Genomic DNA, 24,469 nt, shown 5'->3' with positions numbered 1-24,469 from the left:
CAAACACAACAGGTTTTCATCATGATAATAAAAATAATTCATAAATATTACTGCAATATGATGTAGTGTTAGGGTCAGCAAATATGTTTTAAAAACCTGACGTGCTAGGAAAAGAAAAGTAAAGAAATAAATAAAAAACTATTTGATGCTGGCTTTAAAATACCAGCATTGAATCGTTTTTTGAAAGATAATTTTAAATATACTCAGACATCTTATTTGTGTTTTGGTTAATACATAATTGTTCCGACAAATATTTATTTTAAAAAAACAAACAAAGCACTTTGTGGTTTAATGGTGACTTTTATATGTGAATACAATCGTACAAATTGGTTGAAACAAATCAAAATATCAAAAGAACTTTTCATCGACAGTTCAATTTCAAATGGTTACCGCTGAGCTAACATCAAGAAAAAAAACTACAGAAGTTAATCAGGCAGTAAAAAGCGCTCTACTTTTAAAATGAGGTGAATATTTATCAATAATAGCTTTCAAATGTAACATGAATAGCTGTGAGCGAAAAAAAAAAGTTTTTCTTCTTTTAAGTGAACTTCTTAATGTAGCGAAGTTTCAGGTAGGAAATTAACAGGAAGGCAACGAGCATGACGGCTAACGCCACGTGGTTTTCCCACAAGCCCCACGTGTTATACCGGATCCCCAGATAGTCCAGGTACTGCTCCCCTGTACATCTGCGACATAACCACCCAAAAAAATGTTTAAAATGCTCATCTGTGATTGGCTTCCACCTCCGACTGCTCCTCCAGCAAACTGGAGACGACGGCGGAGTCGTTTTTCTACTCACGTCAGTCCCATGGCCGGCCCCGCGCTGCAGTTGCAGGCGTTCACGGCGGCGGACACGTTGGTGTTCTGGCAGAATTTTAACTCCACAAACTCGTTGATCTTCAGGGCCTGAAGGTCCAAAAGTTCAAAGTATGAGTCAAAAGGGGGAAGTTTGTTCCATGAAGCTGGACTTACCGCGAGGCCGTAGCGAGGAATACTCAAGTATTTGAGCCAGGCCAGCCAGTCCATGATGCTTGGAAGGTTCACCAGAAGACCCGAGAAGATCTACAAAAACATACACGTCCAGCATGGGATACTACCACAATAAAGTCGAACTGCGACAACAAAATGTGTGTGTGTGTGGGGGGGTAGAATAAATGTTAAAAAGAATTTACATTTACTAATTGTAAAATTCCATCTTTATCCAATTACATTTTTTGTGAAATGTTTTTTGGTATTAAAACTTCGCTCTTAAAAATGACACTTCTGACCTTGTAAAATTCCGATTTATTTTCTGATTTATCACAACTTTTTCTTCTGCTGTATCGCTTTTTTCCTCAAATCACATGTTTGTTCTCATGATATTCCAACTTTAATTTCATTAACTAAAACTTCTTTGCCTCGGAAAATTTTGTCACCAACAATTACTTTCCCAATAGTTTCACGGGCGACCGACCCATCGTGACTTAACACAATCGCTGTATCGCAAAGTCGGCCTTTCGCAGACAATTACGATACATTCCCTCACCATCATGAAAACGAAAGTGATGGTCATGAAGATGTTGGCGAGCGCCACCACCGTCTGGTCCGCCGAGATGGCCATGGTCATGGCAGTGGCCGTGTACGCCACCAGCGTCACCGTCAGCGTGAACACGGAGAAGGCGCACAAAGTGCACTTCAGCCCTGAACAAGTTACAAATCAAGACAAAATAAGCGCATTGCTGTCATTGGATCAGTTCTTTACCAGGCAAAAAAAACACTTCTGAGACGGAACATGAACTATAGAGGGCAGAAAACGATGAGGATAAAAGTTAAATGACCATCATTTTTATTCTTTATTTTTTACATTATGCACAATTCTCATTTATTGTGCAATAATCTAATTGTAACATGTATTTGTTACATATTTTGATGCAATTTTATGCTTTAAAAACATTTATTATTTTTCTTTGGGGATAGGGCATTTACATGGAAAACACGTCTCGACTTACATTTTCTAGTTCAGAAATTTCTTCCAGAACCAATTAATAGTGCTGTTCGTACCAATCATAAAGTATACGCCACAGCTGAAGATGACGGAGGTGACGGTGCGGAGGGCCACGTCGGACAGCACCTTTGACAGGAAGTAGACGGACACTCTGTAGTAGCCGCTGATGTACTCGTGTCTGCGGGAACAACCAGTTGCGAGTCGCATGCGGTAAAAACGTTGGCCTTCGACGCAATTTTCGTGGAACTTAGCCGACGCCCGGCATCCGTTTTGTCACGGCTTGAAAACAGGCAATTCTGAAGCGACAACATACGCGAAGAGCTTCCGCTCGGCGATGAAGAGCTCGGCCGCCGACACTGTGCTGAAACATTGGTTGGTCGTGATGAAGAAGAGCGCCCCCATCCTGGAAGAAGAAGAAGACAGAGGCGAAAGCTGGTTTCCACTCTGTGACCCTCCCGCCTCCCCGCGGGAGTTCTCCAAGGGCACCGCTTAAGCCCCATCCACTAGTCCAGTCCAACCTTATGGAAGGTCTGGAGACTGGCTGGGTTTTAAAATATGCTTTGCTGACCTTGTGCGTACCACCTTGTGCCAACATTAAGAGGATTAGCGAGTCCACATAGGAATTAATGCAATTCTCAATGCGTACAGTAGAGGTGGCGTATAGTTTTTTTTTGTGTGAATTTCTGCCACTAGAGGGCTGTTCTTTAACCTGGAACCAGAGAAAAAAAAACAAACAAATTTTACTCAATTCTTAAAAAAAAAAAAAATGGATGACTGCTTTTGTGTTAGAGTGCTTGCATGCGTTTTTTATACTCACCTGTTCTGGATGCCACTCTGGTCGTCTTTGACCCTGAAGAAAATGGCTCCAACGATGAGAGCCAAGAAAATGTGCACCCCCACCTGCAGACACGGTGACACAAATGCAGATTTTTACATGCATTCTATTTGGAGAATCATGCATGAATTTATCCCAGCTGTCTTTCAGGCAGTTGGCGGGGGACACCCGCAACCGGTTGCCAGCCAATCGCACAAGAGATGAACAACCATCTGCGCTCACACGCACACTTGAGGGCAATTTCAAGTGGGAGAACATGCAAACTCCACACAGGAGTTTATGTCTGGATTTGTGTGTAAGTATTGGTAATAAAATGTAAAAGAAAAAAAATGACCGAGTCGCTGATGGTGTTGTGGTAGGATAGGGTCTGGCGACTCCCCGCGACCCTCTTCAAGAAATTTGGGACTTGCTTGAATCCAGGAGATTAAACCTTGAGACCTACATACGATTTCTTTTGGAATAGCAACTCTATACAGAGAGTCTGGGTGGACAGACCCCCCTCCCACAGACCACCGAGGAGGAAGACACCCCCACCCCACCTCGGTGGGAGCGAGGGGAAGTTGAAAGTTGGGGGGCGGGGGGGGGGGGGGTTGACAGCAGAGAGTGAGAAAGAGAAAAAGGACACAAGTTTTAATCCCAACAATTGACACATTATGACAGAACTAAGCGGTTCCCAGGGTGAGGGGACCAGCTAATAAGCTGTAAGGCACGGGAGTGATGAACCGTGACAACGTCATGTGATGCTATGCCCCGTAACCATGGCCATGCTAGGCCAGGGTTTGTGAGGGTTTGAGTTCAAGGGGGATTTAGGCCAGATATGATATCAAGCCCAAAGGAGGCAAGAGTCGGGTCACAGCAGTCATAAAAGCCGATTATGGCGCCTGCGCCGTCCAGATCCCCGCTGGTGGGATTAAGTGGGGTCTTATCTGGGCCCAATTGGCTGTTAATAATTCTTAAAGTGAGGGGACTTCTCAAGGCTTTGAAAAGTCAGGTTGATCCGACCCAAGAGCATTCATCCACCAGCAAATCATCTTTGATTCTTATGAAAACACAAATGTGTAGTACAATGAAGACTCAGAATTTTTCCATGTTTGCAAGAACCCCCCCCCCCCAAAAAAAACGTGCATTTTTTAAGGCTTAACAGTATACAAAATACTATATATGCCCAAGAGTTCACAAAAACCCAGTTGTTAGGTTTATTGAAAATGTATAAAACTGTTGTCGCTCCACGAACACGAAATTGTCCATGATGATTACGTAGACAATTTCGATTCTCAAACTTTGGAGTTTGTTAAAGACTCCAAATGTGTACCTGTGCCACAGATGTCTGTGGGTTCAGCAGGAGGTTCTGAAAGGTTCTGCGCAGCACCCAACGCATCTGGTGGCCAAAGGAGCTGTTATAGGTGACGGTACGGGACGCCGGCGGCGGCGAGTGCCGCTTGTCCAGAGCGATGCGCTGCAGCAGGGCCAGTGTGTCGCTGCAGTAGCTGCTGTTCTTGTATTCCTCCACCAGGTGCTCCTCCATGCTCTGCCTGGAGCTGCTCAGCTCCTCCAAGTCCAAATCTAAACCTGGAGACAGACGGTCACATTTGAGTTTTAAAATGGATTTATTCACAAATATATGGAATTGTAAACACACCGCATCACCTTCAGAAAGGCCGACTTTGGACATGCTGGTGACGGTGAAGTCTCCGTGGATCACATCCAGAAAAAAGTCAGCTGGGTTGTTGTGGGGCTCGCAGGAAAATCCTGAGAGACAAAGTCAAAGACTTAAGATTTTTTTTAAAAACGATTAAAGGCTACTGATGTTATTTATTTCATGCAGTTGTTAAAATTCAGGTCTGAATTTAATTCATTCATTAATCAAACCGGATTATTTGGTTGTATGAAAATAGTCTCGAGGTGACTGATGGCAGATTCTTTATGTTTCTGGCGGCCACAGACAATGATTTCAGTCTTGTCTGAGTACAAGTGGAGAAATTTGTTTGTATCCACACACTGATCTGTTGGATGCAGTGACAGGGTGATTCCTTTGCATCGTTGTGGGAGGACACTTTATAGCTCCGTATTAATTTGCCTAATGAAGCATGAGAAATAGGGGTTTCAGGATTGACCCCTGGGTAACGCCACAGGCCATAGCCATGACAAGACACAACTTTTTTCTCATTCTGTTCACTGTACAGCATTTTACTTGTAATAGGGCCAAATGGAACAACCACAAACCAGATCCAGCTGGAGCAGCACCAACAGGCCTGGAGTGGAACAGTAAAACTTTGCGAGTCAGGGTTTTCATTCAAATGGATCACGGCATGTTTACTATTATCGGACCTTTGTAGAAGTCACACTTGTTAGTTAAAAAAAAATAACAATAGCGGGACAGGGCTCACCGATGTTTGCGAAATAGTCCAATGCGTTTGGTGCCGGTCCGTGGTACACCATCTTGCCTCCAACCAGTAAGGTTAGCGAGTCGAAGAGCCTGTAGATGGAGTAGCGAGGCTGGTGGATGGACATGATGATGGTTCTCCCTTGATTGGCCATCCTGTAGCCAAACAAGTCAGTACTAAAATAATTTAAAAAAAATCACAGACAGACAGAAAGTACCGCATCGTTTGAGTCGCTACCTCCTTAGCAACAGCAGGACGGAGTTAGCTGTGCTGGCGTCCAGGCCCGTGGTCGGCTCATCCAAGAAGAGCACGGGAGGGTCAATGATCAGCTCCATACCAATGTTGGTCCGCTTCTTTTCGCCTCCCGAGATGCCACGAGTCATCTGTGTGCCGACCTGCGAAGAACGTCATGGGAACATTTCTAGGACAGTCGCCCTCCTGAAACAGATCTGCTCTATAATTTCATTGTCCACCTTGCAGTCGGCCACCTTGGCGAGACCAAGTTCTGCGACGAGGTGATTGACGCGGGCCTCTTTTTCTTGCTCGGACACGTGCACGGGTAGACGCAACGCTGCTGAGAAACGGAGATTCTCCCTCACTGTTAGCGTGCCCATGACCACGTCCTCCTGGTACAGATGAAGAACTCGTGTGTAAGAGCCAAAAGGTGAGTTGGATGACTTAATACCATTTGTGTTAGGTTCTAATGTCCGCATTTGTTTGACCATTAGTGCTAGTATGCCATTTAGGCTCGCATGCTAATTAATAGCATTGAGGGGCCCAGTTTTAGCATGTTGTTTAGGCTAATATGTTAGCTAATATCATTGATATGCTCAGTGACGCGCCGTCAGGGCCTTAAAGGCTATCTCTGCTGTTCCAAACCGTATCCAAAGAACATATTAAGACCTTACATGAAATGTTAATTTATTTCCAACAGTCTTTTTGTCTTCATTTCATACGGTGTGTTTTTGCTACGTTGCTTCCATTTTCTTGTGGGTTAATTGATTTATTTTTTGCTGTTGACAAAAATACTTACGGTATGGTTGACTCATTGAAAGCTGAATTATAGATTTAGAATATATACTTCCAAACATGCAAAATGTGATGTATGAAAAATTCTGCATTATATTGAGGAATACCCCACTGGCCAGGAAACATAAGATTGAAACATTCCAAGACCTTCCCATATTAAAAAAAAAACATTAAATCAATGGATCTTTAATTACCTAACGATATTATTGATCATTTTGATCAATCACAGACATTTGTTTTGGAAATAATAAAATAATTATGACATAATAATTTGACATAAAAAGGTACCTGGACCACATAGCCTGACAGACATTTGAAGTTGGGTGGTTGCGGTGCTCCGTCAATTAAAACTTCACCCGAGAGGCCGGAGGGATCCTTCCTCGCAGCGAGAATATCCAAAAAACTTTGCAGAACGACATAAAAATAAAACATTCATGCAGACGCCTATTTTTTAAAATTCCTGAACTCGGGTTCACTCACGATGACTTCCCGCTTCCAGTCGGCCCGAGGATTGCGTTCAGGCCAGGCCTCATGATACCACTATAGCACAAAACAAAGCAATGTAAATATTGATCTTGGCATACATCGTATCGTGTATGGATCCACGATTGACTCAAACTCTGTGACATTTATTGTCCAAATAATTGGATCATTCAAAAAATTAAAAATCCACCAAATTTTGCAGTATATATAGTCAATTAATACAAAAACATGAATACGTGACAAAATTCAGAGGGGTTTCCACATGGCTATTGGTCCAAAAAGTAGGATTCATCTGCCATCATGGAAGTCTGCTGAGAGGGCAGAATTTTTGACACAGTTCTTGTATTAGTGGCCAAAGAGTTCAAGTGAAAGAGCAAGCGCAAGCCATATGCACACACACACACACACACACACACACACACACACACACACACACACACACACACACACACACACACACACACACTATGTGCAGCCTCATAAAATGGAATTAAAAGATTGACCACAAGCCTGGCCATGGGTCACGTGATGCCATTTTTAATGCGTTCTCTTGGCAGACGGCGACTATACTGAGAGATTATAAGCAAGAAACCATGCCTAATATCATATGATTAACACAAGTAATAACGCATGCACACACACGTCAGAAAGAGGGTAATGTAAAGGGGGCCCGGTTCACAATCGAGCAAGGTTTGGTTTGTGAAGTCAAAACGGACAAGAGCTAAATGACTTATTTGTTGAGCGCTAATTATCGACGACGGTCAAGTTGTGTTGTGATTGCTGGAAATTAGGAAGTAGTACGCCAAATATTAAGGTGGTCATACATGAAAAGGGACATCTAAAAAAAAAAACTTGATGTCCATCAGATCTCACAAAGAAGTGGGCCAAGAAATTTGGATTGTGATTAACAGTGGCGTTGAATTCTAAATTATGCAGGTTAAAAATAAACAAATTAAAAATGTTAAAAGGACAGAAAGCTGTAAATACGCTTTCCTAAAAACAAAACAAACAAACAAAAAAACCCTGGCAAGGTTGGAAAAAATTACGAGAATTTTTGGGACTAACTATATACCAAATTCTTGGGATTAATGCAGTCAAGAGGTATTAAATGAATGGGATTCATTTAGACAAAAAAAGGGGAGTTGACATATTTAATGTTTATCAATGCGAGTTTACAAAATTATCGGGATTCATTCAGTTAAAAGGTATGAAATTCTATTTCATGCTTGCACAAAAGGACAGAAAGCCACGCGCGCCCAAATGTTCACAAAAATGCAGCTAAGCAAAGGATTTGAGGGCTTTTTTATGACAATTTCCTAAATAATCAGAATTAATGATGTTAGGTGGTAGCAAACTTTATTTTATTCTGTCCAAAAGGACAGACATTCACAAAAACACACCCAGCAGGGAACTACATTTTTTTGGAGGGGGGGGGGTATCAAATTGATCAAATTATGGGCATTATTATGGGGGTGTACAAAAAGGCTCCAAATCAACACACGCAAAAATACAACAAGAGGGAAATAAAATATATATATATTTTTAATTGACAATTGACCAAATTATCAGGATTTAGGCGGTATGAAATTCTATAATATAGTACAAAGCTACAAAAAAGTGGCAAAATTAACATACAAAGCCACCAAATCTCTCTCTCTCTCTCACACACACACGCACACACACGAGTGGACTTTAAAACTAACTTGAGATCCAGTAGTATCTGGCGAGGACTTGACTTGTTTTTGCAGAAGAAGCTGTCCTTCACGTGAACTTTGTAGCCCACCTGGTGAAAGCTGACGGTGGAGCCGCAGAGCTGCTTGCCGGCCGCCGGCTCCGTAACCATGGCAACCTTGGAACCCACCAGGCCGTTGAAGCCGAGATCGTCCAGCATCGCTACGTTGATGTGACAATCTCGCTCCATCGCGTTCACTGTCAGCGTAAATGCACGTCGGGTTCATTTGTAATTCACCAGAAATAGCAAAATGGCTTCTAGAGACTTTTTTTGTGGGTCTACTCCTAATAGAGATGCCTACCAAATTGCATATGGCAAAGTGAAACTGCCTGAGGGGGATGGGTTGTCAAAACATTTTGAAGCTAAGTTTTATGGCGAGTTATCGAACTTGGCTGACACGCTCCGCTCACATGCAATGACAAAAATTCATTCATTCACAATTTGGCGTCACTCACCTCACACATGCGTTTCAAATTTTGATAAAAATCGCTCGGAAGGATCCCTGGAAATGGCCCAAATGGCATTAAAACGTCTGCTTCAAGCGAAAAGGGCAGATTTGCTGTGTCGTCTCTGGCATTGGTTGTTGAGACTTTTTTGTGGGTCAACTATGTGGCGAAGTGAAATCAGCTTTGCAGGTTGCATTTTCAAACATTTCCAAGACAATGGTGGGCGTCATCCCTTTGCGGGGTTATGCTCAAGTCCATATCATACAATAATAAACATTTTTGCGTCCTATTTTTTTTGAGTGTTAAGACTCGATTTAAGAATGTCCAAATAATGTTCATTTTTGTATTGAATGAATTTGCAATTAACCCCCATTTTTTTCCAGTGGTTGTCTTTGCGTCATCTTAACCACGGCCGAATTTCAAAACGAATGAAGGATGAGGGCACTTCTGTAGTCTGTCGAGTCGGAATGCCGATTTTTTTTTTGCAATATGTACCTGTATCTGAAACTATAATATAGTAATATAACCTAGCTCATATATTTTTAAGTCTTTCAGACATTTAAGTAGAAAGTAGACCAACAGACTGAAAACATAGGTATCATCTCATCACATAAAATGTAAATAACATATACAATCATGTCCAATGCTCCCAAAATCAAACAAAGATTAAGAGTAAAAAATAAAATCTAATAAAAAGCAGCCGCAGAAGATATCCCCTTTCGTGGCAAATATGAAACCATGAGAGAAACTCACCTGCAGGCCTTGCGAGCGAGCGGCGCTGCACTGGTCAGGAGGCTGCGAGGGAGGCTGACAAGAATCTCATGAGAGCTCCGGGTCAAAGGTTGTCGCCACAGCATGCCGCGTTAACCCGTTGCACACCAAACATTTGTGATATTTTTTTAAAGTTATTTTTATTCATTTTAAAGAGACACTATAAAATAAGTCATACGTGATAAAAATGCATTTCTATTCATCTTTTTTCTTTTACCCTCTTCCTATCAATTTTCCTTCTTTTTCGAACACATCCGTGTTTTAGAGGTTGTGCCTCCGCTGAAAATGTAAACAAAAGCTGTACTGTACTGTAAAGGCTGCGTATTTATCTTTGAGTCAGATACATGTTAAATTGCTAGTTTTTGGTGAAGAATGATTGAATGTCATCATCCTCTGTAATCCTGTTTTTTATGCCGACAGAAGGCTATATATTCATTTTAGAATACTGTACATCTTTGGGAATGGTTATTGATATATAATAACAATTATTATTATTATTATATTGTGAGATGCTAAGTTCAATTTGGTAGTTTGGGAAAAATCGGCAGTTGTTTAACTGCATCGAGGGTCAATACATTGTTACACTGCTTGTATGATATGTATGTTGCTGGTGTCGGGCCAAAACCTCGTCCGTCACAATTTGGTCAATGTTCAGTAAATTTTATTTTAAAAAATAAACACTTTTCCCATCATATCTTCACATCATTCACTTTGAAGGAAATTCACTTGATGTAGTATAGCAGTAAAAAAATCCAGAACTCACAATTTTGTGATTTCTTTTTTTATTATTATTATTTTTAAACTGCACATATGTATAAAACACCAAATATGTTTTCACAATTTTTCAGATTAAAAAAAAAAAGATCGTCACCTTCCTAAAATAATGGCCTTTGTCATTTTTGTTCCCAAGTAACAACAACAAAAAATCCTGACCCAAATACTGATTATATGTATTCATCATTTAATTTCAGTGGTCGAATTGTATGATCCGTTGAACTAAGGATGTTGCCAATTTTTAGCAGAGGTAGCCAATCAGCATGAGACATTCAAGGCAAAAAGGAAAAAAAAAATCGATAGATAAAAGTTCAAATATGACTTGGGGCCATTATTTTAAGGCGCGGAAATGGAGATACATGTTTTTTTTTTTTTAAATTGGAGAGCAAACTGAAGCCATCTTAAACAAAACAGAGTCAAAAGAATAATTTCATTTAGTCACATCAGAGGAAAATGATTTATATACCGCCCCCCCCTCCAAAAAAAGTGATCATTACTACTATCACTTCAAATTTGATGGCGCTCTCTTGTATTGATTACCCCAAAATAAAACAAGACTATGAGTACATTTCCAGAAGCGCAGATTACAAATCACTACTGTGATAAAACATAATCCATGCCCGCCGTGTACAGTCCGTCCCCAAGTATACCCCCCACATGTAACGACGATGACGGCGGTCAATATAATCGGTAATAATGACAAACAGCGTTGTTCACAGCGAGCGGGGACTTGAAATGAGGTTGTGTCGTTTGACGCTCTCTATGGTCAAACGATATTTACAAACATGGATGGATGGACGCTGATAAATCCCAACAGGAGGTGTGCTTCATTTAAGTTGTTCGCCACACGGTTCAATCAATAAAGTTTTTGCATAAATAGCTCCTATATACACACACAATATAAGCTGTACTTTTTCGGTACCCTGATTATGTCTCAGCGCCGCGCTCGCTTGTCTCGTTGTAACATTTGATTGTGATTACAGAAAACATATAAGTCATAAAAATATAATGTTTATTTTAAAAAAAATGCTGTTCATTCACGTCTCCGACCCGCTAGATTGTGCAAATGATTCCTAGAGGCAAATGTACAAATAATTTTTGGTTATGATCTTTAGAAGCACAAGGGGGTGGGCAACCTACGGCGTGTACAGTGGCACAGACAGTTTTTCAAATGACCAGCCAACTTTCTTTTCATTTTTTAAATTTAAATTTGATTGACGGCTCACCCGTTTTGTGACCGTGTCGCATAATGCGCACAATTTGGCAGACAGCAAACAGTTACAAACTTTTAACATTGCGAGTACAAACTCTCGGAGCACCCAACGATACCTAGTACAGATACCTCCAGCACTTTTGATATATAAAATTTCATTTAACACATTTAAAAAAAAAAAAAGAAACAAAAGAAAAGTGAACAAAAACCTGTCTTCAAGTGATGTTGTGCAAATGTGTCAAGCTGACGAGGTGTGGCGCCAACTCATGCCGAGGAGGACTTGCTCAATGTCAGATTTCTTTTTTTTTTTTGCCTTAAGCATCGGTGTCTGGTATCCGCAGCCTCCACAACTACTCGATATCTTAAAATTAGGTCCGTATCATCCGCTTTCTGTTACTCGCCCATATCTAAATAATCATATAATACAGTAACATATTTAGGAATATTCATGATTTTAAGGTTAGTTTCAGCAAGAGGTGGAATTTTTTTTCTTAAATGTCATAGTTATAAATTACAATGGATTGTAAAACAAACAAACAAACAAAAAAAAAGATCTCAAAAACCCGATGTGCTCGAAAAATATGGATATTTTTTTAAAAATCTGCGTGATTGATGTCATGGGAAAAAACAGAACTGTTTATCGATGTACAGCACAACCGGACATTTTTTTCCCCCTGCTATGATGACACGTTATCAGTCTGGTCACGGAACAAAAGGAAGGTACCACTGTACCAACCCCCCCCCCCCCCCCAAAAAAAACAAAAAACAATAAAAACTAAAACTCAAAAGCCCCACCAAAAGTATTTGGTTCCATTGTGCCATCATGCTTTCGTTCGTGTGTCCCTCAACTGGCCCCTGCTCGAAAAAGGTTGCCCACCCCTGCTTGAGGTCCAAGAGGTTCGACAGTTACATGACACCAGAGCTTCTAAATACGTAGTGAACAGCGCATTCTCTTTGACGAACAGTCTGAAAAATGGACTTGGTCGAGTCATTTCAAAAACCAAACCGAAAGTTGTTTTTTCTTTTAAGTGCAAATAACGTCAGTGCCGCCAAGAGCAACAGCCGATCCCTCGAGGGTCCGAACGGATGACGAAGCCGACGACGCAACATCTCCCACATCATAAAAACAATTCGGAAGCTGTCGTGTCATAAAAAAAAAAATTCTCTTCTTTTGATTTTCTTTCTCTAATTTTATACAGAGAAAAGCGATACGGAAACTCGAGAATATTCTGTCGTAATATTACATAATTGTTTTTGTAAAATAATTTGGGATACCTTTTCTTACTCGCCTCCTCAACTTTACATTTTTCCTCATTATTTGTAAGATCACAAGTTTCTTTTTTCCTACTAAGATGAAAAAACTCTCTTGTTAAAATGCTTACTTTTTCTCGTGAAACAACTTTTTAGCGGGTGCCTCATTTTATTTTCTGTACAATTTCAACCTTTTCCCTTCTAACTTGTTTCCTGTCAAATGACCTTTTTTTCTCTCCGCAAAACTTTTCCTTGTAAGATTTTGAGAACTGTGCTAAACAAAAACATGCATCTGAACCAAAACAGGAAAAATTATTTAGTCATATATGTAAAACTATACTAATGGATCCAATTTTTTTCAAATTGTGATTGTTGATTTTATATTACACTGAGCAGCCAGCACAAAAACTAAAATTGGTGCTGTCAAATGACAAACTCAAAAGTGTTTGGCGAAAAAAAATAAAAAATCATCAGAAACCGCTTTTGTCTCTGCGCTCGCGCTACTTTGTTCGCATCCGACTTGTATGACAACTTTAAGAGGTTGCACTGTTTTTACAAGGTAAGCATGTTGGAACAACGCTCACAAGCTTGTCTGATCCTCCTTCGCCGTTAGCAGCAAAAAGCGCAATGCCGTTGCACAATTGAAGACTCAGAGTACACTTTCGTTGAATGGAGCTCACACAGCAGTTGTCTCACACGCCAAATGCCCCCCCCCCCGGCCTCCCACCAACCCACAAAGGACCGTTGTCGACTATTGCACTAGCTGGGATGTTCCCCAGACCACGCCCCCTTCCCCCCAGCATCCCTACCCACCCCCAGTCGCGCCGCCACTATGCCCAGCGCCCACTCGACACAAAGCTTCGGCTGAAGGAGAAGCTGGTGTCCGAATTGGTGTGTTTGCCCCAGGCGCCGAAGGGCACCACCACGATGGTGCTGTTGTCCTCGGAGCCGTACTGCAGAGCCTGCCGAAGGACACGCCGAGGCCGTTTAGAAGCCGCGACACGTGACCTGATATCACCTGAGCCATGCGTGTATGAGTGCGTGTAGTTGTAATCATCATTGATAATCACAAATTTATAAGGCTGTCACAAAGATATGTTCACAAAGTTCTGAGGATTTGCTGACCCGAAATTGAAAGTGCGAAGGCAAGTCTTGTAACGCATTGATGGATCAATAGATTTACCCATCGCTGATTGAAAACACACAAAGTCACCATTGGGCAATTGTGGGTATTCATTTTTGGAAACAACCCTCAGTATTTGTCTTTACTTTGCAACTAACCTAACAAGCACTGTATACAGTCTACTTAAGCTCATTACTAATAGCTTTACATGCCATGCATTTTTGTTGTGCCCCCCCCCCCCCAAAAGCCATTCAAGTGCAAACAACACATTTTTCCATTGATATCTCAAAACGACAGCGCTGACCCGGCTGAGGTCGCATCAGCTCGTACCTGCTCAGAGATGCGCTGCGCCGCCTCCTTTGGGTCGTGACACTGGTTGATGACGTTGCAGATCTCCTGGCTGTTCATGATGAAGTTGACGCCGTCTGTGGTCAGCGCCAGGAAGGAATCGTGCACGGGGCTCAGCTTTGAGGGGTGGGGAAGAAGACCTCAATGATGATTCGTATATTAAAGCCTTGACAGCACGGAAAATTGTACTCAAGTGTTTGTGTGAACTTGGCACCACCTAGAGGCGTCTTTCTGCTCCTGCAGCATTGAAGGCAATTTAATTATACAGTATCTGTAAAGATTTCCTTTTTTTCATTTGATAAATACCGTTAGAAAAAAAAATCAAAGGCAAACACAGTTAACCTTACCATTACTGCCCCCGCCACCCCGTTATATGACACGCAACAGTTCTTCTCCTTGGCCAGAAATTTAAATGGGGCCAGGACTAAACCAGGGGGACTTTCACCTCGTCTCAATACGTCAACGTACCACGATTCTCTTGGTCTCTGGCTCAGCAATCACCCCGACGCCCTTCAAGTCAAAGTCACCGATGCTGCGCGTCATGGCTAGCCTGCCATTGACATTGGACTGCCCCAAACTGTTCCAAGTGATGAAGCCGCCGCTCCTCTTGATCCTAAGCAGACACAATAAAGAGGCAGAGGCGCCTTAATTACAGAGGTTGTTCTTTTCCCCTCCCACGTTGTCGTTCAGCGTGAGCGTAGCGTTAGCTGTAACTAAACCACAGTAATGTAACCAACACAAAATCCAGGTACAGTGTACCTGCATTATGGGGATAGCATACCTGTCAACCTTTTGGAGCCCCAACCTGTATAAACTACCAAAAAAATCCTTATAAAGAGCAAAAAATCCTTATAACATACCAAAGCATTTAATAACGGCAGAAAAAAACCCACAAAATTTTCAATGATATTTATTGTAGATCTCCATAATACAATGTCTGGTTAATGTCTAATCATCATTCTACTTAGTGGCATCATTCTACAACTTCAGTTGTATTCCTGCGTTACTTTTTTCACCAACTCCAAATAATTTGGAGTTGGTGAAAAAAAAAACTGAAATTTTCAGAATCCGTATGATTTGTGCGATACGGCCATATACGTAAGATTCACCACAAAATCCGTATGAACTATGGCTAAACCGTATGAGTTGACAGGTATGGGATAGGGACCAGGCAGATGGTAAAAAGCTACATATAATTGACGGCTTTTTAAATGCAGAAAAAAAAAAGTGACACCTCAAACATAAAATACCAAGAACATTTAAAATGTATTTGTGATGGCAAAATGTATTGACAAAAATTCTCCATTTTAACAATTTCACAATTGACGAGGCTTTTATTCTACACATCTTAATAATCACACCAGAGCTACCCAAGCCTTTTCTCTGCCAATTCCGATAAAAGAAAAATAAATACTCTCTTCCTTAGGTTTGCCGTTTCCCACCAGCTCAAAAGAGTTACTATATCGGTCCAAACAAAGGTACCTTGATCTCTACTGAACAGAAAACTGAAGAAACAAGGGTGACCTCAGATTATTTTCCATGGCTGTATGCATGTAAATATTGCATATTAATGTCGGTATCAGCGGCTCTTATTGGCAGCCTTCATGAGTACCCAATACACCTGAAATAAGGTGTCGGCCAGATAGCGCTACCTGGATTGAACTCCAAACCCGCACCACTTTTTTGGAGCGTTTGCGCACTTGCCTCTCCTTCTCGTCCCTCCTTTCGGGCGTGTGGTCCATGGTGAGCTTGAACGCCTTGCCCTTGCGGCACAGCATGGCGCGGCTGTCGCCCACGCTGGCCACAACCAGCTCGATGCCGTCCCTCAGCAGGGCCACGGTGGCAGTGGTGCCCGCGTTCACCCCGGGCGCTACAGAGACATTACAGAGGGCGTGCGTGAGAGACGCGAGTCGACACTTTGCAGGTGTGCACAAACAAACCACAGGATGGATCTATATCTCGAGCGCGCGCACACACACAACAGACATGAAGACAGGGGGTAGGAGAGGGGGTCATGTAGTAGATAAAAAAGTTGGCAATGAAGAGGGGTGGGGGGGGGGACTGTTGCACATGCACGTGAACAGTTGAGTGCGTTTGGTTAAATATACATCTCCAACAGGACTTAGCATTGCTTTGATAATCAAACAATCACATACAAAGTCAACTACTAATACAAATGCGGTCTGATGTTGATGATGTTGTTTTTTTTTTTAATTTAAAAAAAAACAATATAGCAGCAAAAATGATCCGTTCAATTTTCTCAAACGGAAGTAGCCATTGCCGCATTTCGTTGCTGTTCAACTCGCCGTGAATACACCGTTCATTTTTAAGGGGGCATAGAGTGGATATTAAAAAGTCTGCACACCCGTGTTCAAATGCCAGGTTTCGGGAGGTACAACATACCAGACCAAGATAAATCATTTTGAAACTTTCCACCATGAATATCACACCAAAACCTGGAGTTCGAACAGGGGTGTGTAGAGTTTTCAGAGCAACTACATGAACAAAATTGGAATTTTTGTTTTTAGTCGACAGAGTAAGAAAACGTTCTACTGTCGTGTTTTTGAGTGTGTATTACTAGAAAATTTGGTGCCTGGCCTGGTGAATGACTTGACCGTAAGTTAATGAGACTGTAGAGCTGGCTGGCTGCTCACTGGCTAACCCCTTTAGGCAGGTTTTGAATGAGTGTGTTTATTACACGTTTGTTTTCTTACCACACCGGCAGCTGTGTCGATTTTGACCACGAGCTTGCGGTCCTCGGCTATATTCGGCGAGCCAGCATCGATGTTAACTTATGTTGGCGATCGTAGAAAATGCTGTTGTAGTACACACGTCTCTTCGTCTATTTTTCTAAACGTAATATGATCTCAAACTTTGAACATTATGGGTCCTATTTTCGTAGACTGGCGCCCGTGCCCACTGCGTAAGAACAGGCGTAACTTCATTTTCATTGTCGGGACAAGTCGAGTTTAGCGCGGTTGGGACCGCGTTGTGCCTCAATGGCTGTTGGAGCCGGCGAATGGAGCTCCTGACGCAACAGACATTTTGGTCACAGAGATTAGACTGTGCTAGGCGCAAAAATAATTTTAAAAAGGGCGCATCTTCATTTTTAAGCGTTCCGAGGACGTTTTATATCCGCCTCCTTGACGCACCTGTCGAGTCGGTGAGAGAAAATAGACTAAATTTTAGACTTTCTAAAACACGTCTAGCTCGCGTGTAACTGTCAGGCTGTCGTTTCCGAAAATGGCCGGCACAGAATGAGTAACGCGGTCGCGCGGGGGTTGTCATTGGACAGCAACGATATGCTTCAATGCATTTCCAACTGAACTTCAGCTCTCCAAACTTGCTCCACAGATGAGCTCCGTTAGCCAGGAGCGGCGTTCCCAGGGCCAATTGTGCACATTAGACTTGCTGCGTCTGCGTGAAGTATTTCTGGCAGAGGGTGACAACAGACGTTCTCAAACTGACGCGCGCGCACTCTCACAAGAAGCTCTCGCAAGCACTCGTTAAGAGAACGAAGAGAGAGCTAGAGAGAGAGAGAGAGAGAGAGAGGGGGAGAGAGAGAGTGAGGGAGAGAGAGGAGTGAGAGAAAGATAGGGAACCTTCCAGAAGTCCAGGATTTAGGACCCGCTGGACTCTCTCTCCTTCAATATCTAGCCCCTCGTCATCCACATTGGTGCCAAGGGCCTCCAGCTCTGAGCTGGGTCCGCAGCTGCCGTAGATAACATGCACACACACACATACAGGCATATTGGGACATTTCACACAGCGCGGCGCCCCCGTGGGTGCCACGTCAACACGTCAACTAGTGTTAACATCAGCCCAAAACTAACACAGTTGTATTATGTTACAAATATTGCCCTTGCTTCATAGATAGACTCATCATTTGCATGCACTGCATGTTGTAGCTCGATGGTTGTGAAACTTTTTTGGAATACCACCTAAAATTTATTATTTTTTTTAAAATATATTTTGGTGGCTAAGTACTCTTTACCATCATTAGAATACAAAGCATAGTAGGGCTCAGTGTTCATCAATATTATGCAGTCTGAACATTAATATTGCACTTAAGTATGTAAAAAATTAAAAATCATGAAAACTTCTTGGACTAAGATTCTATTAAAATCTATTGCATGTAAATGAAACAAAAATGGTACCTCGTCCAACCTGTAGGACTAGATCAATTTTCCACTTCTTCCTACTTTGAAGTGCGCCGGGCTAAGATATGTAGACATGATTCCTTTCCTTGTAAAGGTGTATTTTAAAACCGTGGTTAAGTTTTTATATGGTCAGTGTGGATGGAAATCAACCAATCAAAATCTGTGCACAATCTGTGAGAGTGCGTGAAACATGGAATCTAGCGCCGGCTATCTGGAGTCTTAGAAAATCAGGTCTTGAATATCATAAGGTTGGACTGTCATAAACTGAGCAACTCCTGAATTCATTGCGCCCCCCCCTTGAAATGTGCCACTCATCTCGGTAGATGTCGAAAGCAGTTGATAAAACATTAGTGCGCTCTGCCACTTGTTTTGGAGTCTTGTTGATCAATCACGAGTTTAGCTTTGCTATAAATCACAGACCTTCATGTTGCTAAACTCAAAAAAAAAATAAAATAAAAATTAAAAAAAAGGGTTTCGTTGTGTCGGACAAAGAACTCAGTTTCAAAGAGGAATAATATTTTTGGTCAACCTACCATCTGAAGAGCACTGCAAATGCTTGGCTAAAGCTTTGTCTACTTCCAGGAAGGCTCGAGTTAAAACCAGCTCCAGATTGTCCTCGCCGGCCACAAGATCCCTGCAACAACATACAAACCAATCTAAGTGCACAGAGAATCAACAACGACTTCTTTGTGAATGTTACGCTCCAAATAAATGTCTCAAATATTTGTCTCTGCTGTGTGCATCGCGCGCCAGAGGAGCAAACAAGCGGAGGCACAATAGCTGCTTTCACGCCCATGTCTTAACTTTCTGCTAATCCCCTTCACGCAAAATGTGACTGTTATCTACGATGGCGCAATAACCCCCGAAAGCGACCTCACTCTATTCCGTGTCCGCACCTTTCACATGGAACAGCAATGTGGGGGAAAAAAAAATTGGGCTTTGAAAATTACCACCATGGGCGACACAGCTCAGTTATGCATCGTCTGCTATCGAACAGAAGATCCTATAAATGGTTGCGGCTGTCAGTATACATTACTGGTATAGATAGATGAACAAAAAAATACATTGTTGGGAAGTACAGTGGATATCGAGTCTTTTCGAATGCCAGGATTTTGTGATGTTAAAAAAAAGGGATTAAAAAAAAACAGTAAGAATAAACCTTTTGTCACATTTGGGAGATTTTATCATCCGATGAAACCGAGGTTCAACCTTTGGCCAAAATTCCAAAAGCTTTGGCATCTGATAGTGAATCATGTGGGTGGCAGCAACATGCATTGGGGCTGTTTGTTTGTTGTTGTCGTTTTTTTTTTTTTTTTAATTATGTTGAATAGATTATTGGTGCTGTCACATTAGTGGTGGGAAAAACCTTTGGAATTACTTTCATTGGTCTCTGTCTCTCTTTTTTTTAACATCGCATAGTATTTGAACTGGGGTGTGTAGACTTTTTCGACTTACCGAAACTAATAATTGACCTGATCATCTCTCGTGTCACACTAATGTGCCAAAACACACCGATAGGGCAATCTCATGCTTTGGACATCTGCAGTGCTGACCCTGGCATCTGTAAAGCTGACGTTTACAGAGTTGGAGCATTCTGGAGCAAAAAAAAAAAAAAAAAAAAACTGCCAAACTGTTTGACACCAACCCAGGATGAATGAGAAATGAATGAAATGATGTCCAGTGACAAGAAAAGAGCTCACGACGGACCCCTAACAAATGATTGGCTCCCCGAAGTTCGATCTAATCAAACCAAATCCTTACTTGATAAAATTCTCCATGTATTTGTGACAGAAATCCGCCGCTTCTGGTCCACCGTGCCCGTCAAACACGGCAAAGTAGATTATGTTGTCGTTCATTTGGGAGAGCTGGAAGCGGTCCTCGTTCTCCTTGCGCTGCCCAATGAGCGAGGCGCAGCCCACATTGGAAAGGCTGACCTTGGGAATGGGCTTGCCGTAGCGGATGCTGGACGGCAGCAGGATGGGCTCGTCGATGCGATTGTCCCAGATGCCAAAGGAGTCCCAGGTGGTGGGGCGCCCGCTGCTGTCGGCGTCGAAACGTGTGCCGCTGCGGCGCTTGTCTGAAGGCGTGTGGATCTGCCTCTTGGGGATGGCGGAGTAAAGGGTGATGTCCTGCTTCAACGGGAGGGGAGCCAGGGCCATTTGGGGGAGACCATTACGTCCAACATGGGGTCCACTGCTGCACCTTGCGAGGCGGGCGAGAAAGGCGATTGACATCACCCTTAGAGCAGGAATACCAGAGAAGCACTGGATATCGAGGGATCCAATCACCTAACATTGGAAAAACAGGAGACACAATCATTATTTGTTTTTTCCTGATTTGCGCGCACAGTAGAGATTTTTGGGGAAAAAAAAATTCAAGGTTCTCTATGTGTTTTTTTAACAGACACAAGCAATAATTTAATCTGTATACAATAAATTACATCAGATTTATTGCACATAAACTTTTTGGTTTTATGGGTTAGTCTTATGATCAAATGAAGGCAAATAAACCATGAATTATTATGAACGATGATTTATTTTTCTACTTCAGAGTTGTTAACCGACCTACAATTTGACTTGGAGTCTTAACTGTTCACAATGACAAGCACTAAGCTTACTTGGAGACATCCATCCATCCATCCATTTTCTGAACCGCTTGATCCTCACCGCGGGGGGTGCTGGAGCCTATCCCAGCCGTCTTCGGGCAGTAGGCGGGGGACACCCTGAATCAGTTGCCAGCCAATCGCAGGGCACACATAGACGAACAACCATCCACGCCCACACTCACACCTAGGGACAATTTAGAGCGTCCAATCAGCCTGCCATGCATGTTTTTTGGAATGTGGGAGGAAACCGGAGTACCCGGAGAAAACCCACGCAGGCCCGGGGAGAACATGCAAACTCCACACAGGGAGGCCGGAGCTGGAATCGAACCCGGTACCTCTGCACTGTGAAGCCGACGTGCTAACCACTGGACTACCGGGCCGCCTACTTGGAGACAATATAAAGAAATAAATTAAACACATATAATAAAGCTGACTGACCAGCCAAAATGTAGCATTTTTTTAAAATCAAAATTGCAGCTTTTGCAATTTGAAAATTGCATTCAACTACATTGCAATGCAAATTTGATTGTGCAGCCTTAGCAAAAACCCATGAGCAATTGAGCCCCGCCCCCAGAAGGTTTGTAGCTGCTGATAACCATTAGAACAAATTAGTCAAGATTAAACTTCCCAAATCACTTAAATAGATAGTTCAATGGCAATGAGATGCCACAAGATGGGTCTCGAAGTAGTGTTTTAATCATTTGGCCTGAGCACAGAATAACTGTAACTGCCCCCCGCCTCCTAAAGGTTAACAATTACATACATTCACCACAAGATAGTGAAATACTTTATAGCTTTTTATTTATTGTAGTCAATTGTGCTTTGTGCGGTTTTAATGGTCACATCTCACACTACAACAACGCAAATCCGTCGGTGCTGTAATTTGTCGTTGTATATGTGCATCACAAATAAGAGTACGTGTGACCAAATTCTTCGGCGAACATTGGCTGCCTGTTTGATAGTAACGTATCCCCTTTCACATCTCGGACGCTCTCCAGTTGTTATGTAATGTATGGAGTGAAGCACATATTTAGTACAGGAAAGCGAGCCAAAAAATCTGACGGTCCCATGAATTTCGGTCCAAATGCGTAGCTAGCATGTTTTCTTGTCGTTAGCACGAGTTAACCAACGAGCTAGCTACGACGAATTGGACAAAAAAATAAATAGAGTGCCACAGAACAATATTACCTTAGACTTGTTTTTGAAAAAGCAGTTTTGTTTTATTCCCCTTCAGACGCTTATTTTGTTGTCCCGTTGAATGGTTTACGCGCAGCGGCAAGCGACACTCCTCTCCCTTGTCTTGCTAGCTTGTATAACGCAATGTTGTTAAACAAGGTAATAGAGTGCTGGTAGCCAATCGGAACGCTAGAAATCTCTTCTCCTCCGTGGACGCCCATAAAACAAGAAAACTGATTGGTGATATAAGAGTGCAGATGACTGCTAAAACAACCAATCATCAATTAGCAGATTACGTAAGCAGCCACCGAGCAACAACTCTGAGGCTGACCTAAATTATTATGTTTACTCCAGTGTCAATCGCATTTAATAGATATATTATCGTAAAGCCACAGACGGAAATGAACCTCCAATATATTCAATAAATATTATCTGAGGGTAAGGAGCCGCTGTTGATAAGAAATCAATTGGTTTTCAAAAGTGTGTGACCCCTCCCCAAACAAACAAAAATATTGATTCAAAATTGGGGCTGGGGGGTAAAAAAAATTGCAGTTTTAATACACGTCCTCCCGTTAATCATAGGATTCCTTTCGTATGACGTAACTGATGCCACAATCATGAGACTTCCTCGTTCCTCGCAAGACTTCAGCCCAGCATCACCACTGGGTGTCAACACCCTTTAATAATAATAATAATAATAATAATAATAATAATAGATTTTATTTATAAGCACCTTTCAAGACACCCAAGGACACTTTACAATAACAAAAAACACAAAACAATACGGGTTGAGCAGCGGCAGCCAAAACGCGCCAGCGTTCACTCAACCCTAAAGTCAGAAAGAAACAAGGGAGGGAGAGGGGGAGAAAAAAAAACCCACGTTCGAACTACCCTCATTTGAGGATAATTTGAGTGAAGCAAAAAACTCCTGCACAAGCATATGACAGTTACAACAGGTCACAAGACATAAACAATGAAGACGGTGAAACAAGGGAATGTATGAGGGAGGGGGTGATGGTGGGGGACTAGCTTCCGTGCGTACTTTCATCAGGGGAAGGTCGAGATAGCAGATGTTGGTTTGGTAGCAGGCTGCCCAAGAATTTAAGACAGCCTTGAGTCCGTGGCTTATGTCTCTTTAGTGGCGTCGATCAGCCAAATCCGTGATTTCAGTCAATATTTGAGCACGGATTCCAGTTTCTCCAAGTTCTTGACCATCTTGCAGAGACGCTCCAATATATATTATATATATAGAGCTGAATTTTTTAGCAAAGGATATCTTCTGGTGGTTTAGATACAGGCATGTCCAGCTCCGGGCCTGGAGGACCACTTTCCTGCCTGTTTTCCAGCTCTCCCGGATGCAACACACCTGATTCAGATGATCAGCTCATCAGCCAGCTCTGAAGCAGCATGAGAACGATCCTGATCATTTGATTCAGGTGCGTTGCTCCTGATCATTTGATTCAGGTGCGTTCCAAGGAGCAACGCACCTGAATCAAATGATCAGGATGATCTAATGCGGCTTCAGAGCTGGCTGATGAGCTGATCATCTGAATCAGGTGTGTTGCTCCTTGGAGAGCTGGAAAACAGGCAGGACAGCGGCCCTTGAGGACCGACTTTGGACACCCATGGTTTAGAATGTGTTGTCAAGCTCACAACTACAGAAATGGGTGGTCCGATAAAAACAAGCATCGGTTTTGTTTACCCTTGGTTTTATTTTATAAGCACACCACACTTCCTTCTGCTTTTAAAATAAACAAAAGTGGTTTGGCATTATACCGTGCAGTGTCACGAGTTGTGAGTGGATTAGAGGTCAAAATGTCAACCTCATCCCATTACGTCACACGATCTTTCACTGATGGAATTAGTTTGGGCTTTAATGCCATGTACGATCATTGCGATTTGATGTAAAAACACAAAACAAAAACAAAATTTTTGTTTTATCTAACACACAAGATGTGCTTGTAGTTTTTGGAAAGTGTGATTTTTAACAATATGCTTTATCTGTGTTCTGTACATAATGTACGGTACATTGTTTTAACGAGAAAAAACATGCAGTTTACATGAAAAAAAATCTGATGAAGATAGTTTGAAAATCATATTGAAGTAAATCAATAAAAGAAAAAAATACTCTAGTTGTAGTCGAAATTCTAACACC

At 42.1% G+C, this 24,469-nt stretch overlaps 2 protein-coding genes across 4 annotated transcripts; both read right to left on the bottom strand.

Annotated features, from left to right (window-relative positions):
- Positions 1 to 300: 300 nt before the first annotated feature.
- Positions 301 to 8,645, bottom strand: abcg2d (ATP binding cassette subfamily G member 2 (JR blood group)). Of its 3 annotated transcripts, none has more exons than XM_086120243.1 (15): positions 8,419 to 8,636; positions 6,713 to 6,772; positions 6,521 to 6,635; positions 5,677 to 5,829; positions 5,441 to 5,598; positions 5,207 to 5,358; positions 4,467 to 4,568; positions 4,132 to 4,388; positions 2,802 to 2,884; positions 2,298 to 2,387; positions 2,041 to 2,162; positions 1,526 to 1,680; positions 973 to 1,062; positions 800 to 906; positions 301 to 686 (listed from the first exon to the last, which is right to left on the bottom strand). In XM_086120243.1, the coding sequence occupies exons 1-15, from the start codon at positions 8,634 to 8,636 to the stop codon at positions 539 to 541; spliced, it is 2,010 nt and encodes a 669-aa protein (XP_085976369.1). In that variant the 3' UTR covers positions 301 to 538. The 3 variants fall into 3 exon arrangements, with proteins under 3 accessions (XP_085976369.1, XP_085976370.1, XP_085976371.1); XM_086120244.1 differs by having other exon boundaries at positions 4,132 to 4,382; XM_086120245.1 differs by having other exon boundaries at positions 4,132 to 4,568; positions 8,419 to 8,645.
- Positions 8,646 to 13,721: 5,076 nt separating this feature from the next.
- Positions 13,722 to 22,450, bottom strand: ppm1kb (protein phosphatase, Mg2+/Mn2+ dependent 1Kb). Its single transcript, XM_086119933.1, has 7 exons — positions 22,327 to 22,450; positions 20,295 to 20,821; positions 19,067 to 19,167; positions 16,078 to 16,243; positions 14,842 to 14,986; positions 14,356 to 14,490; positions 13,722 to 13,864 (listed from the first exon to the last, which is right to left on the bottom strand). Exons 2-7 carry the CDS (start codon positions 20,765 to 20,767, stop codon positions 13,733 to 13,735), a joined length of 1,152 nt encoding a protein of 383 aa, XP_085976059.1. The 5' UTR covers positions 20,768 to 20,821; positions 22,327 to 22,450; the 3' UTR covers positions 13,722 to 13,732.
- Positions 22,451 to 24,469: the final 2,019 nt, after the last annotated feature.

Source organism: Hippocampus guttulatus, chromosome 9 (assembly GCF_054856545.1).
Source record: "Hippocampus guttulatus isolate MCC_2025c chromosome 9, RoL_Hgut_1.0, whole genome shotgun sequence".
NCBI classification, from domain to species: Eukaryota; Metazoa; Chordata; class Actinopteri; order Syngnathiformes; family Syngnathidae; genus Hippocampus; species Hippocampus guttulatus.
Note: the sequence above shows the minus strand (reverse complement) of the source record. Positions and strands in the feature narration are given on the sequence as shown.